General features: G+C 42.2%; 1 protein-coding gene across 1 annotated transcript in view; it reads left to right on the top strand.

Annotated features, from left to right (window-relative positions):
• Positions 1 to 20,095, top strand: part of LOC122555405 (C2 domain-containing protein 2) — a 56,672-nt gene that overhangs the window by 32,189 nt on the left and 4,388 nt on the right. Inside the window, exons 8-13 of the mRNA XM_043701385.1 lie at positions 3,541 to 3,605; positions 7,001 to 7,125; positions 10,337 to 10,508; positions 12,310 to 12,423; positions 16,963 to 17,090; positions 18,554 to 18,872. Of these exons, the coding sequence (XP_043557320.1) occupies positions 3,541 to 3,605; positions 7,001 to 7,125; positions 10,337 to 10,508; positions 12,310 to 12,423; positions 16,963 to 17,090; positions 18,554 to 18,872 (923 nt within the window). The remainder of the gene's footprint in view (positions 1 to 3,540; positions 3,606 to 7,000; positions 7,126 to 10,336; positions 10,509 to 12,309; positions 12,424 to 16,962; positions 17,091 to 18,553; positions 18,873 to 20,095) is intronic.

Here is a 20,095-nt window from a genome sequence, read left to right as displayed (position 1 = left end):
CTCTCCATATCTCTCAATTCTGAGAGATTAAAAATCCATGTATCCCAGCCTTTACTGTACTCAATGATGGACTATCCACAACTCCAAGATACAGAATTCCAAAGATCCACTTCCCTTTGAATGAAGGATTTCTGCTCATCTCAGTTCTAAAGAATCACTCACTCTTCCTGTGATCCTGCGTTCTGGAACACTCAACCTCTTGATCTCGTCCAGATCTGTCCCCATTAGAGCGTTGTATTTTTCATTGAGATCACTGTTTTTTCAAACTCCAGAAAATATTAGCCCAGTTTACTCAACCTGTCAGCATAGGACAAACCTCTCATCCAAAAACTAATCTAGTGAATCTTTGTCCTCGAGGCAAGTCTATCCTTCCCTAGACGTGGAAAGAAAGACTTCCGTATTTATCTCACATTTTCTCACCAATGTATGTCTGAAAACACTTTACAGCTGAAGTTCTTTTGAAAGGCAATCACTGTTGTAGTTTGGGGAGTGGAAAAGCTGCAGTATTCCGGGTATGGTCACACAAAAACTCAATAAATAGGAGCAGGAGTTGACCAAACAGCAGATCGAGCCTGCCCCACCATTCAGTATAATGACCTTCTGCTTCAGATCCAGTTTCGTGCCTGCTCCTCAATATCACTTGATTCCTAGAAAGTCGAAATATCTGTCTTATCACATCCTTATAGTGTTCATTGATGAAGCATCCACAGCCCTCTGAAGTGTAGGATTTGAAAGATTCAAAACCCTTTTCAATGCAATGATTTTTCTCCCCTCAGACCCAAGCAATCCTGTTCCTGCTATGAGGCTGTGACCCCATATTTTGGATTCCCTGACCAACAGACACAACCTCCTATTGTTCACCCTCCCAAGCCCCTTCAGAGTCTTGCCTGATAGTCTTCTAACTTTGGTGAATACAGGCCCAGTTTACTCTGTCTCTTATGGTAGGACAATCCCTATGTCTCATGATCTAATTTAGCGAACCTTCACTGTCTTGCATCCAAAGCAATTACATACTTTTCTTAAATGTGAAGACCAAAACAGCATACAGTATTCCAGATGTGATCTTACCAAAACCCTGTACAATTATAGCAAGACTTCTTTATTCCTGTGCTCCGGTCCTCTGGCAATAAAGATCAACAGGCAATTTGCTTTCCTAATTTCCTACTGTACCCAAGTGTTCTTTTGAATGAAGACACCCAAGTTTCTCCACACCTTAACGTTTGAGGTCTTATGTAACAATAAACACAGATTACTAAAATGACTGATTTTCGCATTTCCTCATTCTCCACTTCTTACCTTGTTCCCCACTCACTGAATCAATTTATGTTTCATTGCAATCTCTTTGTGGTCTTGGAGTCTCCCTGGGCATTTGACCTGCTTAGAATGCCCGTAGTCTTGTATGTGGGTGCAATCAAGTATGGCTTATATTTTATTTATTTCTGTTTTGTTTTCTGATTACATTGGCATACATTCATTCTGTACAGTATTCAAATTTCCATGTGTGTGGTCGTTTGAATGAGCCAAGTTACCTCAAAAGCTAGTGGATGAACTGAGATTGACTTGAGAGATAGCAATCTTGTGGTGAAGTACAGGTCTCGTTGATAACCCTTTTCGTTCAGGTAACTTATGTACCTCTTATCTCACCACCACCACCACCTTTGAGAAGATGGCTTGAACTGGGCAAAGTAAAAATTAGGCCCATGAATCCACCCCTGTAAGGGTTTGAGAATTTAGTGCCTGGGAATATCTTTGTGACTTTGATCTGGTGTTGGACCCGGTGAATGTTTAAGCACAGAAGGATGCCACAGTCAGCCAGAGCCTATGCTGTTCCTTTGATAGAGCTTTTGAGTAGGTTCCATTCCCAGATTCTTCCCATATCACTTCCAACTTTTTCTTCCAAGACTCTCTTTTTTTTTTAGTGACAATTTTCTTCTGAATGCTTTTGCTTAATTTGCTGAGAAGTGACTGACAACAGAACCAAAACGCGTTGCTCATGTCTGTGGGTTGAGTTGCACCACATTGCATGAAACAGCATGTCATTGTCTTCAAGTTAGAACACACTTTGCAAAGATTTTACAGCCATTTCCTTGTACTCTAGTAATCCACAGAGTTAATCTAAAGCTGCAGTCGGTTTTGGTTTTGAACATTTTCAAGTTTCTTTTTTTTAAAAGGAAATGTTTGTCAATTTTCCTTCTGCTGTTCGCAGGGAGAGTTTCTGGTGTTTGATCAGGCATAAACATTCTGGTTTTGTTACATGTCGGGGGAAAGCGAAGTGGCAGAGGGGGAAGACTCCGCCATTTAAGTTTTAATGTTAGTCCATCCATCTCTCAAGTTATAAAGGCGGTTGTGTTGTGTGTATTTAAATGATATATAATGCTGACTGATGTCTAAACAAGAATCTTTGTCGGGGGAAAGCGAAGTGGCAGAGGGGGAAGACTCCGCCATTTAAGTTTTAATGTTAGTCCATCCATCTCTCAAGTTATAAAGGCGGTTGTGTTGTGTATTTAAATGATATATAATGCTGACTGATGTATAAACAAGAATCTTGATGCAGAAACACAATCTCATCCGATTTTCCCCCCCCCCCCCCCCCCCCCCACCAAAAAAAAAGTTGGCTTTGCATTATGTGGCAACTACCAAATAAAAACCTCAAACCTGTCCACTTTGTTTTAATGGAAACCAACTAGATTAGATGCCCTACAGTGTGGAAACAGGCCCTTTGGCCCAACCAGTTCACGCTGACCCTCCGAAGAGTAACCCACCCAGACCCATTTCCCTCTGACTAATGCACTTAACACAAGGGCAATTTAGAATGGCCAATTCACCTGACCTGCACATCTTTGGACTGTGGGAGGAAACTGGAGCACCTGGAGGAAATCCACTCAGACATCCAGCTTGAAGAAGGCAAATTAGTTAATCCACATTTTGTAATGTGGATGTATGCCTCAGAATTAACCATTGGATTAAATTCATAGAATCCTTAGTGTGGAAGCAGGCCATTTGACCCACTGAGTCCATACCAACCCTCCGAAGAGCATCCAACCAGATGGACCTCTCCAACCTATCCCTATAACCCTGCATTTCCATGGCCATCCACTTAGCCTGCGTATCTTAAGAATGTGGAAGGAAACAGAAGCATCCAGAGGAAACCCACACAGATCACTGGGACACTGTGCAGATTCTACCCACAGGTGACTGTGTGTGGAGTTGAACCCCGGGTCCCTGGTGCTGTGAGGAATGAGTGCTAACCACTGAGCCACCGTGCCACCACATATTTAAACTAGATCTGTCTGGTTATGGGGTTTAGGGAGGTGAAGAGGCAGTTTAAGGAAATAAACTCCAGTTCAGCTGAAGGCCAACCAAAGTAGTACTTACAAAATTTTGGAGATGGGGGAAGGTGCAGAGGGTTACAGAGCAGGAGGAGATTGAGTAAGAAAATGTGAGTGCACTTCATTGACCATGGTAAGAACAGCATTTTAAAAGGGTTTCAGAAGCTTGGGTATGGTAGCTGATTAGATCCTTTGTTTTTCTACCCGACAGTGAATTGAGTGCCAAGTCCAAGAAACTTCACCTGCAGATATTGGAGGATGGAAAACCCTCAGAGAGTGCGTAGCTGACATCATCGTTAGAGTTGTGCCGAGCAATTATTTCTGTAATTGAACATTCATCATCATGTGAGATTGTGCTGTGATGCATGAAATCATTTTACTTTATCTAGGTTATGTCTTTAAGATCAGTTTCTTGCATTTTACTGGAGAGAATAAACCTCCAGACTTTGTTTCAGTCAAAAAAAAAATCAGTGTTTTCATAGGTACACGAGCGGAAGATTCAACCCCTTGAGCCTGCTCTGTGTTATCTGCACTTCAAATCCATTCAGTTCCTTTGCTTCATATCCCTTGATCTTAACAAACCAAAACTGAGTCCTATAGAATTATATTACATTGATCCAGCAACTACAGCCAGCAGAATGAGGAGGCGTTCCAGATTTCCTCTACCTGTATCTTTCTCTCTATCTTTTCAATTAATTATATCATTTTAAAGATCTTGGTTAGATTACCTGTCACCCTCTGACTGTAAAATGGAGTCAAAACCAAATTGATACAACGCGATTCTCATAACTTGACATTTTAAGTCTTGCTATTTGGTATACCGTAAATTATCCGAAGGAAATGTGCACAGTATTCCAGGTGGGGTCTGACCAACACTCTGCTGGTTTGAAGCATCTTTCCTTCAATCCACTTTTTCTTGAGACGTGGGGCCAACCTTCCTCAAGTCTTTTGGATTTTTTTGTACCTGCTTTTTAACAATCTGCACACAAACATTTCAAAGCCCTCGTTCCTCCTCTTTGTATTTCTCTGATCCAAAGTGACCGAACGTAAAATAGCCCAGTTTCAATTCCATCCACCATAGCTTTGTGCACCTGAGGGGTCATTTAGCTCAATTTAGCAGGAGCACTGGTTCAATTCTTATCCTGACCAAGAGCACAAGGAAGGTCCCACCTTCTCTCCTGAGCTGTGGTGAACCTCTGGTCACCTGTCTGTGATGAGACCAGCATATGGAAACTTTAAGTTTTTTCCTTTTCGCACTGATGCAATCTGTACTGCTGATTTGTCAAAACTTCTTATTTCATCCTCTGGATTCTGACGAAAGGTCACCAGACCCAAAACGTCAACTTTGATTTCTCTTCACAGATGCTGCCAGACCTGCTGAGCCTTTCCAACAACTTCTGTTTTTGCTTCTTGTTTTACTTTTGTCATTGCAATTCCAAACAATATAAATTCAAGTGAAAAGCTAACGTTTGTGAGGAACCTAGTCATTTGTTCACTCATGGTCTATGGTAGAGGAATTGCCAGGGAGCATGCACCCATTAATGATGAGCCTGGTAGTTGACTACCGGAGTTTAAATTTTAAACTGGTTGACTATTAATCAGGGCATTACCCTGCGAAATGAACCAGTAGGTGGCTGTAATTTATTTAGTTGAATTTGAACAGGTGCAGTGCGTGTACATTTTTTTGTCTGTCTGCAAAGAGCAGAGTCCTGTTTCTTTGTGCTTAGTACATGCAAGTGTGTCACACCTGAATGGTAATTCTAAATTAAAAACCGAAAGAAATGCGGATGCTGTAATTCAGAAACCAGGTGGTTTCAATTCGACAATTCTAAATTGGTTGTCAGTGCAAATCTTCACGCATACGAACTTAGCCAACAAAGGTTTTTTCCAGTTGGGGGAATCACATCTGATGTTGGACACTGTTGTGAGTTTGTCATGGCTGAGCTAGTTGGGTACACTCATACCTTGTTGTGAACAGCTAAAGGGATACTCTTCCCAGTCCAATAAGATTGGGACATGTGGCTTATATAGCTGGCATCATGCCAGTGCTGACAGTCGTATACCACATTACTTATTTTTGTCATTGCATGAATTTTTGGGTTCAACAGCAGCAGCATGTTTGTGATGAGCAACACTCATGTTGCTACTGCATTGGATTAGTGTGAAACAGCGACTTAAACTGTTGCTTAAACTTTTGAGATAATCTGAGATAGACTGGACTCTTAGGTCAGCACCTTAGGACCTTGAGTGTGCACAATATTCAGAAGGAAATAACCTGATTGGGATCGTCATTATCTCACAGGACAACTTTGTGTCCTACTTCAGCATCAAGTTTGTGAGGTGCACAAATGGCTTGGTTGAGGTTGCCAAAAAGGCCAATTTTCTAGCGTGTAGAACTGCAGGAATCCAAATATGTACACTTAGCAGTGAAGATACGTTTGCGGTAGACAATAGCTGAGAATCCTTGTCCAGTTTCTATCTGACACAGAAGTGAGAAATAGACATGTGGCAGCAGTATTGATTTACCAATGTAATGCCAAGTATGGAAGCTGAGCATCCCAAAGTCTGGCTGATTTGTATCCAACAAATTTCCCTTTGAAGTGTTGTCACGACTTGAAACGTTAGCTTGCTTTCCCTCTAGATGTTGCCTGACCCGCTGTAATCTCCAGTTTTCAGTACAGATTCCAGCATCTACAGTAATTTACTCCACCATTTCCCTTCAGCTATTTGCAGCAAGCAAGGTACTGGGTATACCCAAACAGCTCACCCTTGGAAAGCTCTCATTTAGATATGATTGTCCACTTGCACAACATTTTCTGGGTATGTTAAATGTGTGAAGAATTATACTGCCAACTGATTTGGTATTGTCAGTTGGGCTTGCAGTATGGTGCACTGTGTATATATGCATTTAGGACACAGGCCCTGTTCCTTATAGACAGACTGAACATGTACACACTGCACTTGGATCGACTCCACAAGGTAGGTGACAGCCATTCACCAGTTCATTTCTCAGGTCAGTGTCTTGAGAAATCAGAAACACCAGCCTAGTTGAAAGTCTGATTGTTTGGATATTATATGTGTCAAGGGAAATGAAGCGAAAATGGGAATCACGATGATGAGATGGAGGATCAGCCATGAACCTATTGAATGGTGGAGCAGGCTAAAAGGCCAAATGACCTACTCCAGATCCTAGTTTTTGTTATTCCAAACAAAGCCTGGCAGTTAGATATCAAACGAGATTAATGGGTTCATTCTCCATGGCAATATCTCTACCAATTAGAGACCACTTGCTAACCAAACAGAACTGACCTTTTGTGCAATATAGACTTTGGTTTTCCCCTTCAGCTGGTATTCTTACAGATTCTCCTGTTGAGAGCGAAATGAGAAACTTTGACAAAATATGTCCACATTATTATTTATTTAATCAGGCAATGTCCCTTTTATACATTCCTGATCTTGAATTTGCAGCTTACTGCACTTTCTAACATGGTATCACCTTAATCTTGCATGTCTGAAATAGCAATGTTCACCCAGGTATTTGTATGAAATAAAAATTGAAAACTGCTAAAAATTTACTGGCAGATCACTTGTTCTAATGCAACCTGAATAGTCGACTTTGTTCTCTGTATTCTGAAGCATTTTATTTGTATTTTCTTCTTTACTTCTCACAGTAGATGCAGTCCTTGGCGAGGTGACAGTACCCATAGACCTGTTCAAGAAACAGCCCAGTGGGAGGCAGAGCTTTCATCTCGGGACCATGCAGAATGGGAACAGTTCAGGATCCATCACAGCTGAGGTGGTAACTCGCACTGACCTTCCTTTCATTTTTGATCAGTGGCGCTTTTTTTTCACTAGAGAGAATTTTCTGATTTTTTTTTTTTAAATTGACTACCTTTATTTTTAGCTCTCTTGGGATTGTAACTGAATCAAATAATAGTGGCTGGAGTTTAATAAACATGCATTGGGTGGTATAAGACCTCGATCTGAAGCAAAGTTACCTTTCAAAGCAATTGCACCCATAATTGCACTAATTGAATTATAGAACATTACAGTGCAGTACAGGCCCTTCGGCCCTCGATCTTGCGCCGCCCTGTCATACTAATCTGAAGCCCATCCCACCTACACTATTCCATGTACATCCATTTGCCTGTCCAATGACGATTTAAATGCACTTAAACTTGGCAAATCTACTACCGTTACAGGCAAAGCATTCCATACCCTTACTACTCTGAGTAAAGAAACTACCTCTGACATCTGTCTTATACCTATCTCCCCTCACTTTAAAGTTGTGTCCCCTCGTGTTTGCCGTTCCCATACTTGGAAAAAGGCTCTCCCTGTCCACCCTATCTAACCCTCTGATTATTGTGTATGCCTCTATTAAGTCATCTCTCAACCTTCTCTGTAACGAGAACAGCCTCAAGGCCCTCAGCCTTTCCTCGTAAGACATTCCTTCTATACCAGGCAACATTCTAGTAAATCTCCTCTGCACACTTTCCAAAGCTTCCACATCCTTCTTATAATGCGGTGACCAGAACTGTACATAATACTCCAAGTGTGGCAGTACCAGAGCTTTGTACAGCTGCAGCATAACCTGGTTCCGGAACTCGATACCTCTATTAATAAAGGCCAAAACACTATGTCGCCTTAACGACCCTGTCAATCTGGGTGGCAACTTTCAGGGATCTGTGTACATGGACATCGAGATCTCTCTGCTCATCTGCACTCCCAAGAATCCTACCATTAGCCCAGTACTTTGCATTCCAATTACTCCGGCCAAAGTGTATCACCTCACACTTGTCCACATTAAACTCCATTTGCCACCTCTTAGCCCAGCCCTGCATCCTATCTGTCTCTCTGCAACCTACTACATCCTTCGCCACTATCCACAACTCCACTGACCTTAGTGTCATCCGCAAATTTACTAACCCACCCTTAAGCCCTCATCCAGGTCATTTATAAAAATGACGAACAGCGGTGGACCCAACACCGACACTTGCGGTACGCTGCTAGTAACTGGACACCAAGTTGAACATATTCCATCAACTATACAACCCTCTGTTTTCTTTCAGCAAGCCAATTACTGATCCAAACTGCTATGTCTCCCACAATCCCATCCCTCCGCCTTTTGTATAATAGCCTACTGTGGGGAACCTTATCAAACGCTTGGCTGAATTATGTATGAAATTGAGTAGCCATCTCCTGCACAATAAAATATCTCTGTGCTTGAGATGGGGATGTTAATGTTAGAGATGGGATATTTCGAAACAGCTAGGTTTGGTATGATTTTCTTGGCTCGTGGTAAGTTCTATCTATTCTGCCTTGACCTCAAACAAAGTGACTTCTATCTACATGTCTTCCATTCCAATTTCAATGTTGGCAGCCTCTTTCGGGTTCACCACTATTTTCATTTCATTTGTCTGTGTGTGATTTTAAGTCTGCTGTAACACTGTCCTCTCCTGCATGCTGATTTCCAATTCCAATTCACAAGGCAAGAAGAGAAAGAAATTGGACAAACACCAGAAGCCTGCGTTCAGGCCAATATGGGCAAGGGACACGCAACTGTGGGAGGGGAAATCATCCCTAATTTCTGTGTTTTAGTGCTTATCTTGAAACTTGCTAAGAAGTAAAAATGAGCTGTTGTGTTTGAAGACTGAGTGGATCAATCATCCCAAGTCTTCCAGTACAATACAGTCCTCCAGTTTGGATGTGTCGAAGACAGACAGTTGTCGGGTATTCACTGCTAATTTTTCTTACTCTAATGAAGTACTTCATCTCCATGATGTTCTCCTCGTTCTCTGTTACAATCACAGTGTATTGCAACTTTTTCTTATGAATCTTTTTCCCTGTCTTCAACATTGGGAACCCTTTACCTCCCTTTAAACTTTGCCTGCTCCAATTTATTTTGAGTCGAATATTTGAAAATGCTTAGTGTTTTGTCAGTGTGTTTGTGATTTCTACTCTTCTGTTTTTGAAGTATGGGGACTTTGTTCTGTAACCTAGATTCTCAGTATTCGCTAGTCTCCTTGGGGGGGCGGGGGGGGGGAGGAAACTGCCATCGTTACCTGGTCTGGCCTATGCTGAGAGTCTGGAGTCACATAATGTGGTCGACTCATAACTGCCCTCTGGGCAATTTGGAAAAAAAAATCCCCTCCGATTGCGACCCTCCTTATGCCAAACAGGCAGATGCAAGTTCATTCACTTGTTCAGCATGTGGAACTCTAGTTGCCGTGGGATTTCAATACTTTGCCGTGATGACGTGTTAGCACCTCCCTAATTTATTAATCAGCCCTACTGTTATAATTCAAATATCTCTCTTGTGGCATTCCTCTGGCTTTGCCTGCTTGCTCGTGGTCCTAAACAGCTCGTCGTCTTTTTGTTTTTTAGAAAGTGAATTTGAATAGACTAATGGTAATGTAACGGTGGGTAGTTTTTCTTTTATTTTAACCACTTTTTCTTTTCCTCCCCTAGTCAGATTGTCCCTTGGGTTCCACAGTTCATGGTTACTTCTACCAGGACAGACAACTATGCATCTGGAGGTTAGGAGAGTGGGATATAGGTAGGAATGAAGTAGCATTGCATCTAGGTTCTGTCCTCCAGTGTCCATGTGAACACACTCAGTAGTGGTCGATGGCTTTTTCCCTTCAATCTGTTTTGACCTGTTGTCATTGTAGCACCTCCATTGCCTTTCTGACTGAGATTCAAGTAAAAGATCAGGTCAGGATAAATCTGAGACTTTCTGATCAGTAAGGGTTAAATACCTCTTTGAATATTATTGACCTTGTGGGTAAACCCAGTTCAGGTTTGGCATTTCCAAGGGACTGTTGGTGAGACACCTTGCCTGCCCTGAGTGTGTTTGAAAGCTGAAAGAAAAACCTTTTGGAAAAGGCAACATTTTGCAAGGATGAATCTCCCTCCCTTCTGTTTGTGTCCAAATTTGGAGATGCAAAGGTGGTGAAATGTGATGATGGGCTTGGGTTCTTTAACAATCCTGATTTTGTGGATTGCAGTTCTGTTACATGGAACCACATGAAGTTAAGTGCCGGCAATCTCCTTCAATGGTTTCAGCAAAGAAAGTGGAAAAGGATCGAACAATCATGCCTTGTGGTACAGTTGTTACTACAGTAACTGCTGTTAAGACCAAGCCTCGAGCAGATGGGAAGCCTTGTGGAACTCCAACAGGTAATAAAAGCTGACTGAAGTAGCTGTTTGCCTCCCAGCTCTAGTTGTTTAATATAGAGTCATACACCATGGAAAGAGACCCTTCAGTCCAACTCATCCATGCCATCCAGACATCCCAATCTGACCTTGTCCCATTTGCCAGCATTTGGCCCAAAACCCTTCCAAACCCTTCCTGTTCATATACCCATCCAGATGCCTTTTAAATGTTGTAATTGTGCCAGCCTCCACCACTTCTGGCTGCGCATTCCATACACACATCACCTTCTTCGTGAAAATGTTGCCCTCAGGTCCTTTTTTTTCCCGGTCACCTGAAGCTTATGCCCTCCAGTCTGACACTCCCCTGCCCTTCGGAAAAGATCTTGGCTATTCACCATATTCGTGCCCCTTGTGATTTTATAAACTTGTATGAGTCCATATATCATCTTGTAATTCTTTCAGAAAGATACTGGAGCTGGAAAGGTTAAATTAAGATGACAATTATAACTAGTGGAGTAACTAGTGCTGGGGCCACAATTATTTATAATTTAATGACTTGGTTGAGGAAAGGGAATGTACTGTCACCATGTTTGTGGATGACATGCAGTTTGCAGAGGGATATGGGTAGGTTAAGTGGGTAAACGAGATCATGGCAAATGGAATATAATGTGGGAAAATGGGAGGTTATGCACTTGGCTAGTCAAAGGGAGGAGCCGAAATTTATCTGAATGGAGAAATGTTATAGAACAGAAGGATTTGGGAGTCCTCATGCATGAATCACAAAATGCTAGCGTCGGAGTTCATCGGGGGAAGGCAAATGGAATGTTGGCATTTATTTGAAAGGGAATGGAATAAAAAAAGTCGGGCGATTTTGCTAAAACTATACAAGGCACGATCAGACCATGGCTGGAATTCTGTGAACAGCTTTGGGCCCCTTTTTCTAAGGAAAGGTATATTGGCATTGGAGGCAGTCCAGAAAGGTTCACTAGGGCTGATACTAGTACATCCCTTAAGACCAGCAGATGTAATTGCTGACTCTTAAAAATCAAAGGGAAGCTTTTATTTTTGTTGGTAGTGGACTTTGCCATACACACAGACACTTTATATATACACTATCTGACTTTTGTTTAAACATGTATAGCACCTCTTAGCAAATGTACAAACTAAGTCACCCTACCTTGCATAAAGCTGCTAAAAAACAGTGAGATATAGGTTCGTTGTTCCCAACCTTTCCTTTGCTACATGTTCTGGGCCCAGTACCAGCTGTATCTTTGCAGAGAGGAGATCATTATTCTGACTCCTGCTGGCTGTGTATTGTAAATCCTTAATTCTTTACATCTGGAACAATCTTAAGTCTGAATTGTTTAAAATTTGAGTGTGCACCTAGAATGTGGAGGTTGTAATTGAGGAGAGACCTTCTGAAAAAGAATGTTCACATTCATCTGTTTGCAGAATTCTGAAGATAAATAAATTACTGAGAAGGTAAGTGCTGATTTGATACTAATAAGGATATTAAAGGATGGAAGTTGTTGATGGGCAAGTGAAGTTGATGCAGTGATCTTATTGAACAGCAGAAAAGGTTCGAGAGATTGAATGACCCCCTAGTTCGTATTTATGTTTGTGGTGTTACCTCAGCTGAGGTTTCCTAGAAAAAACAATAACAATTCCAAGATATTTTAGCATTGGCAATTATTCAGTCCTTTTTTGAAAGCTATAGTATTGTGTGTTCGCTCTCTCGCTCGAAACAAGGCCTTTTTCAATAGGAGTCCAGGAGTCAGAGCCAATAACAATCATCCTAATATTTATTTCTTCATTTAAATTGCAGACTCCCCTATAAAGGCCTCTACAGAAATGAAAGAAGCTGATGAAGAGTCCTTGACTCTCGGAAACTCTGAACAGGGAGCACCAGTTAGCAAAGTCTTGTCATCATCTGATACAGGTACTAATCGTCTGCTGGGTTTTCCTCTGATTGTTTTACAGTGATACGTGCACCTGTACCAGGTATCTCTGACTACTTTCATAAAATCTGAATACTGGGACAGATTTATCTTTTGACTTTGGGTACATGGCGATGACATCCATTACTGTTCCTCAACTTGTTTAGCAATGTGCTTCAAACTTGACAATTCGGAATCCAGTGGCATTGCTGTCTGTAATTACCAATTCTTTTGATGAGAAGCAGATTTGTTCTGCTGTTCAACTTTGTCTTATTGATCTGGGTTCAGAAATTCTGTTGCATATGTTCTGGGGTCACTGTACATCCTGCACCAGCAAAATTCTTGTAAGGATATGAAGGCCCAACTTGGTATAGGACTCTGAGAAGAACTGTTCTGGAGCACAACTTTGCAGAAATTATGCTGGACTTGTATACAGCTAGTGCTTCCTTGCCTTGATAGACCACACTTGCAGTGCAATGACCAGTACTGGTTTCCACACTCAATGGACATAAACGCACTGTGAAACAAATGTAAAGGAATGATACGAGTAGTGAGAGGTTATACCTGTCAGAAAAGAATGAACAGAATAGGGCTGTGAAGACAGCACTAAACAACAACTTAACAGATGCCTTGAAGATTTATGAAAGGGTTTGATGTGGCAAGTTTCCATTTGTAAAGAAATCCAGAACCAAAACAATTTGTACAAGATAATCACTTTATAAATCCAGTAAAGGAATTTGGGAGAAATCTCTCATCCTGTAATTGGTTGGAAAGTGGAACTCTCTGCAATGAGGAGCAGTTGAGGCAAATGAGCTTAAGAAGCAGCTGGATAAGCACAGTGGAGAGCATTGTGGAGATAGGATCAGATGAATAGAAGGGTGAGGGGATCTTTATGAAAAAATAAAATCCTGCACACAACGTGCTGTTTGTTTGTTAAATACAATGAATTCCAAATAGATTTCAAATGTTAATATTCCTCATTTTACAGAGGGAATAAAACCAGAGAGAAGGTTTCTCCCTCCTTGCTAAGTTTAGTTTGCATTTCTAGTATCTACAACAGAGTGGCATTGATTAAAACATTGGGATTAAATTACAGCCACAGCTGGATATGGGCATGAACTACATGCTCCCCTTTTGGCATTCAAAATGTACTCTGCTTTTTAAAAAGGAGTTTATTTTTGAAGCCAGTCATATCCAGCACAGTTTCCACTCCCCTGTTGTGTTTCTTTATCTCATTCTCATTGCTCATATCTATTTTCTTTGCACTTGTGAGCTCATTACTGCAACATGTACTTACCAACTGCTGTGCTTTTATTGTCACAGGAAGTGCAAAGCCTGTGCTTTTGGCAATGGTTGACCTATTAAGCCTTGACTGTCCAGTATCCTCCAATTTACTTTGAGTAGCCATAGTAACCAAACAAACTAGTTTCTATACGCACACACCGATATCTATCCTCCGCTCCCACCCTGGTTCAGTAATTATGGTTTCAAATGCTGAAAGACACCATCTCGCAAATGAGTGCAGAGTCAGAGAAGATTGTAAACTCATAACTACTGGTTTGGGTTTGGATCTGGCTTGAGGTAGCTTATTTGTCCCTCTGTCAGAAAGTCATGGGCTCCATTCCTTTTGAGGTTTAAACAGAAGAATCAGGCTGACATCCTGCTGTAGTGTGGAGGGAATGTTGCACAGCCTGATGTGTAGTCTTTCAGATGAAACTTGAGCCCCTGTCTGCTCCCTGTTGGCTTGGCCATCAAAGCTCCTGTGGAGCTTTCTTCGTCATCTGTGAAGAAGAACAAGAATATTGTGCCCTGTCAATACTTATGTCTGGTCATACGTTTACCTGCTGTTTGGGAAAACTTGCTGTGTGCCTATCAGCTGCTGCATTTTCTCCATAGTATTACATTTCAAATATATTTCAGAAGTAGCTGTGAAACACTTAGGAGATTGACTGACTTTTTTTTTTAGGAGAAAGTGAGGACTGCAGATGCTGGAGATCAGAGCTGAAACTGTGTTGCTGGAAAAACGCAGCAGGTCAGGCAACATCAAAGGAGCAGGAGAATCGACGTTTCGGACATAAGCCCTTCTTCAGGAATAACTTTTTTTTTAGTTCATTAATGGGATGTGGTCATTCCCGGCTAGGTCAGCCATTTAGTGCCCATTCTTAATTGCTCTGAAGAAGATGCTGGTGAGTTGCTTTCATGAACCAGTGTAGTCTTTGACAGTATGGGAGTTCCAGGAGTTTGACCCAGTGACAGTGAAGGGAGATGAAGGTATTTCGAAGTCAGGATGTGAGTGGAGGGGAATGTGCAAATTGTTCCCATGTATCTGTTGTCTTTCTCCTTCTAGGTGTTGGAGCTCATGGGTTTGGAAGGTGCTGACAAAGAATCCTTGGAGTGTTAATGTGTCTTGTATTGTGCATCTGGATAGAAGGTAGTGGATGTGGTGCCAGTTACGCAGGCTGCTTGGTTCTGGATGGTGCTAAGCTTTTTGAATGTTATTGAAATTCGGTTCAACCAGGCAAATGGGGAGTATTCCATCACACTCCTGATTTGTGCCTTGTCAATAATGAGCAAGCTTTGGAGGTTAGAAGGTAAATTACTCACTGCAGAATTCCCAGCCCCTGATCTGACATGGTAACTTCATTTTATTTATATGGCTAGTTCAGTCCAGTGCCTGGTCAATAATAAGCTGCAGGATGTCAATAGTGGGGGATTCAGCAAGTGTAATGCAACTGAATGTCAAAGGGTAATAGTTAGATTCTATATTGTTGGAAACTACCATTGACAGGAACTTGTGTGATGTGTAGTTAACATTTATCACCCCAAGCCTATTTTATTCAGGTGCTATTGCATGTGGGCACAGACTACTTCGGGATTGAAATATTCACAAATGATGCTGAGCATTTTGTGTAATCATCAGCCGCTTCTCTTGTTACGATGGCACAGCTGAAGCTGATTGGGTTGAGGATGTGACCCTGAGGAACAGTTACAACATTCAAAAGGCATTTGGACAGATACACAAATAGGAAAGGTTTAGAGGGATGCGGGCCAAACACAGGCAAGTGGGACAAGTTTAGATTGGGAAGCGGAGTTGGCATGGGCAGGTTGGATTGAATAGTCAGTCTGTTTCCAGGTTATGATTTGGAGATGCCGGTGTTGGACTGGGGTGTACAAAGTTAAAAATCTCACAACACCAGGTTATAGTCCAATAGGTTTAATTGGAAACACACTAGCTTTCGGAGCGACAATCACCTTATGAAGGAGCGTCGCTCTGAAAGCTAGTGTGCTTCCAATTAAACCTGTTGGACTATAACCTGGTGTTGTGATTTTTAACTCTGTTTCCATGTTGTATGACTCTGACTCTTAACATCTGCATGAGGCTCAGATGATTGATTTAACATCTTCCTTTGTGCTAGGTATAATTGACCAGCATAGAGTTTTAATCTGCCCCAATCAATTTTCCTAGGACTCCTTGACATCAAATACTTGATCAAATGTTGCTTCGTGTCAAGGCAGTCGTTCTCACCTTGCTTCTGGAATTCAGCTCTTGTGTCCATGTTTGGTGAGAGGTCAGAAACCTGAATGAGCAGGTTATTCCTTTTGCATTGCTGCTTGATAACACACATCCCTGCTCCCCACTTCTGTCATGGTGCTGTAAATGCAAGTCTGTCGTTCTTTTTCAATTGACAACAATTACATTCATTCTACTGTTTCTCCATGTGTTTCTTCATGGACTACAGCAGTCTACTGTATTTATGAACTTGGCAGAATGCTTCAGTAATTTGGAAAATTCAGTTCGCGAGACAGATTTGAAGAGACAACTTTCGAGGGAGGCCCTGGTCTTTCTCCCTTGGTAAGAAGGTGTTTGACAACTTTTTTTTTTGTTAAGGAAGGAGTTTTTTTTCTACTTTTTCCCCATGATTCACAAGTCTTGCTGATCTGACCCCAATCTGATATGCCAACACTTGAGAATTCTACAATGAAGTGCCTGACTGTGTATTAAAATTGAATGTAATTAAAAATAAAGTAAACTTGCCAAAGTCCCTAAGGGCCATAGGATTGCTTTCTCATTCGAGATGTGATTGGTGGTGATTTAACGTGAGGGTCACCATGCCTCGGGCAAGGGGAGAGGTTGAGAAGGAGGGTTTTTCATAGCAAACTCAGCTAGTGTGGGAATTGAACCCATGCTATTGTCATCACACTGCATCGCAAACCAGCCATCAAGTCAACTGAGCTAACCAATTCACTGAGTTGTTTGTCACCATCAGCCTGTTCTTGAATAAAGACAAGTTTGTCTTTATTCTAATATTTAAAAAAAATTCTAGTTCAGTAGGAAATTGAGGGATACTGCACAACGATAGTTTGGTTTTGAGCATAGTGTCATAGGAAGGAACAAACCAGTTGAGAGTATTCTTTTTGGGTTAACTTGGATTCAGCTGTTAATGTATGCAAGGTAGTTTCCTTCTTGTCGGATGGTCTCGTTGCCTTAATCAGTGTTAAGGGGTGTTCTCGGCATTGATTTCAGTCTTAAATTCTTGTAGAGCTGCTGCAGTTGAGTGGCACAGACCCGGTGGCTGAAGCTGCAATCCGACAGCTAACAGAATCGGCGAAGCACACGCTGAAGTCTCCCGTCAGGAGAAGTACAATGGTAATTTCGGGTGTCACAAAGGTAAGTTCGTTATCATGTCAGAGATCATCTTTCTCTCTGTCTTAATCATCCTCCTCCCTTTCTCAAACCAGAACATCTACATTTGGCAAATTTTTGATTGTTAGGGTCGTTATGATTGGAAAGAGGGTGAAGCTATTAAGTGGAATATAATGCCGGATAGATAACTGCTCTCCTGATTTTGAGCGAGGAAGGGTTTTCTCTAATCATGTTGTTTATTTTTCCTGTTTGGTTGGGAATTAACTTTAATGGTGTTGAAGGCACAATGTGGGAGTAACATTGGACTTCTGTTTCTTATTTCCCTTTTAGTTCAGAAGTGCAAAATATTAAAAGATTCCAGCTTCTTAGCTTTATAATAAATACTGGTAAAAGCACTGTTGGGGCACAACCAAAATGGTGTATCTGTACAGTTTGTTTATTTTTGGGATGGGGACAGTGACTGTATTTCTTGTCCATCCCTAGTTGCCATAAGAAGCTGGTAGTAGGGGCTTTTGTGGCATAGGAAGTAGCGTCATATCAGTACCTTTGAACCAGGAAGCCAGGGTTCAAGACCCACCTACTCCAGAGGTGTAACTAACCACTGCCAATTGTCATAAAAACCCAGCTGGTTCACTAATGTGAAAACTGTCATCCTTACCTGGTCTTAGACAACTGCCAGATACAAGGTAGACAAGCAGGAGCCTGGGGGAGCACAGCAAGCCGGGCAGCATCAGGAGGTGAAGTCAACACTTTGGGTGTAACCTTTCTTCAGGCCTCCCGATGGGCTGAGAGCCAAAGTAACCTCTAAGTCTCACCACAGTCCTGAAGAAGGGTTACACCTGAAACGTCATCTTCACCTCCTCCTGATCCAGCCTGGCTTGCTGTGTTCTCTAACCTCCTGCTGTCGTCCTTACCTGGTCTGGCCTACATGTGACTCCAGATCCAAGGTAACGTGGCTGACTCCTAACAGGCAATAAATGCCTACATCTTATGAATCAAAAAAAAGAGCTGGTAGTGATCATCTTGAGTTGCTGGGGTCCTTGTGACGATGGTGCTCGCACAATGGTATGTTTCCTGGATATTGGTGCAACAGTTGGTTTACGTTCAAATCAAAACGGGGTGAGACTTGGTGATGACTTCAGCGCTCTCAGCCTGTTGGGAAACTTTCATATGCAAATTGGATTCTTGGTGCTCAATTAGTCAGCTTTCCCACATGTGTTGAAATAATTTGTGCTTCACCAAGTTCTGTCTCAACCTCCTTAAAATGTCCATCTGACTTTTCTCCGATTTCATGAGGGATGTTTTCTCTTGATCCACCCTTGGTTCATTAAGTGGCGCAGGGGAGGAAGAACTTGAAAATTTCTCATACGTGGGTTGGACAACATTGAGTATTCAGTTCAAATTTGGGACTTTAACTTTTAAAATGCTTGACTTGGCTGCAAGCAATTAATAATCTGACGACATTATTTCCCATCTTGCCCTCCCAGTCTCCCTTAGTCATCGATGATGAAATGACCCTGTCGGCTGATTACGCAGCTGCCATGGATGCGTCCTTGAGGCAAGAACCTCAGCCTCTCGCTTCCTCTGACTGCATCTCTGGGCTTCCCTCGGAACGGACATTAACTCGCAGCTTACCCTTGGCTGAGCTTTGTGCTGCAGAGGGAACTTCAGCGATGGCACCCACAAATCAAGTGGAGCAGGAAGTCAGTCAGTGGAACGATGGCTCTCAGGAAGACCTGGATTTTGAACAGCGGTCCAATCTTTCCATGGCTGGCTCAGAAACAGGAACTATGAAAAAATCTAGAGGTAAATGTTCTGCTTGAGTTCCAAAATCGGGGATTATTTTGAAAAAGCTTTTTAATAGAGAAGTGACAAGCTATCACCTCAATGCATCGGATTCTCTTCATTCGTTGTTATGTTGCAGTAGTATATCATTGATAATCATAGACTTCTTCACACCCCTCTCCGTTCTCCCGCCAAAAAAAAGTTTTTAAAAATCTCACACTGCCAGAGATACTCAGCAGATCGTGCAAATCCATGAAGGGAGAAACTACGTGATGTTTCAGACCATGATCTTTCATCAGAACTTTGTCCAGTAGAGGACATAACATTGTCAAGGTGGGCATTTCTAGGAGACGCCGCAGTGAATTAAACACTAATGTTGTACTATAATCCAAACGCAACATACTATGTATTTCACTTCCTTCACTGGCCTCTGCCCCAAGTCTAGAGTGACACTAGGGGTTAGGTTAGATTAGATTAGATTACTTAGTGTGGAAACAGGCCTTTCGGCCCAACAAATCCACACTGACCCGCCAAAGCCTAACCCACCCAGACCCATTCCCCTACACCTAACACTATGGGCAATTTAGCATGGCCAATTTACCTAACCTGCACATTTTTTTGGATTGTGGGAGGAAACCGGAGCACCTGGAGGAAACCCACGGGAGAATGTGCAAACTCCACACAGAAAGTCTCTGGCGCTGTGAGGCAGCAGTGCTAACCACTGTGCCACCGTGCTGCCCACAAGTTAGGTTAAGGGAGGCAAAGAATCAGAGTCACAGAATCCATAGTGTGGAAGCAGGCCTTTTGGCCCATCAAGTCTGTACCGACCCTTCTAATAGCAGGCCACACTGGACCCACCCCTCACCTGTCTGTGTAACCCTGCATTTCCCATGGCTCATCCATCTAGCCTGCACATCCCCGGACACTTTGGACAGTTTACCAAGCCAGTTCACCTAACCTGCACATCTTTGGATTGTGGCAGGAAACCCATGCAGACAGTCCCTCAAGGGTGGAACTGAACCCAGGTCCCTGGTGCTGTGAGGTAGCAGTGCTAATCACTGAGCCACTATGCTGCCCTTTGATTTTTATTTATTTTGGATGCGAATCTGTATTGCACAGAGTCTTGGAATTCAGTTTGTGGACAGCCTTGAGTACAAACTAAGGCAAATGGAGATTGAATTGTCAACAAGTAAATGATTTCTTACAAGACCTTAGCAATCTCGCTGCATTGTACTTGGCCTTTT

The sequence above is a fragment of the Chiloscyllium plagiosum genome, chromosome 12 (assembly GCF_004010195.1).
Source record: "Chiloscyllium plagiosum isolate BGI_BamShark_2017 chromosome 12, ASM401019v2, whole genome shotgun sequence".
In the NCBI taxonomy this organism is placed as follows: Eukaryota; Metazoa; Chordata; class Chondrichthyes; order Orectolobiformes; family Hemiscylliidae; genus Chiloscyllium; species Chiloscyllium plagiosum.
Note: the sequence above shows the minus strand (reverse complement) of the source record. Positions and strands in the feature narration are given on the sequence as shown.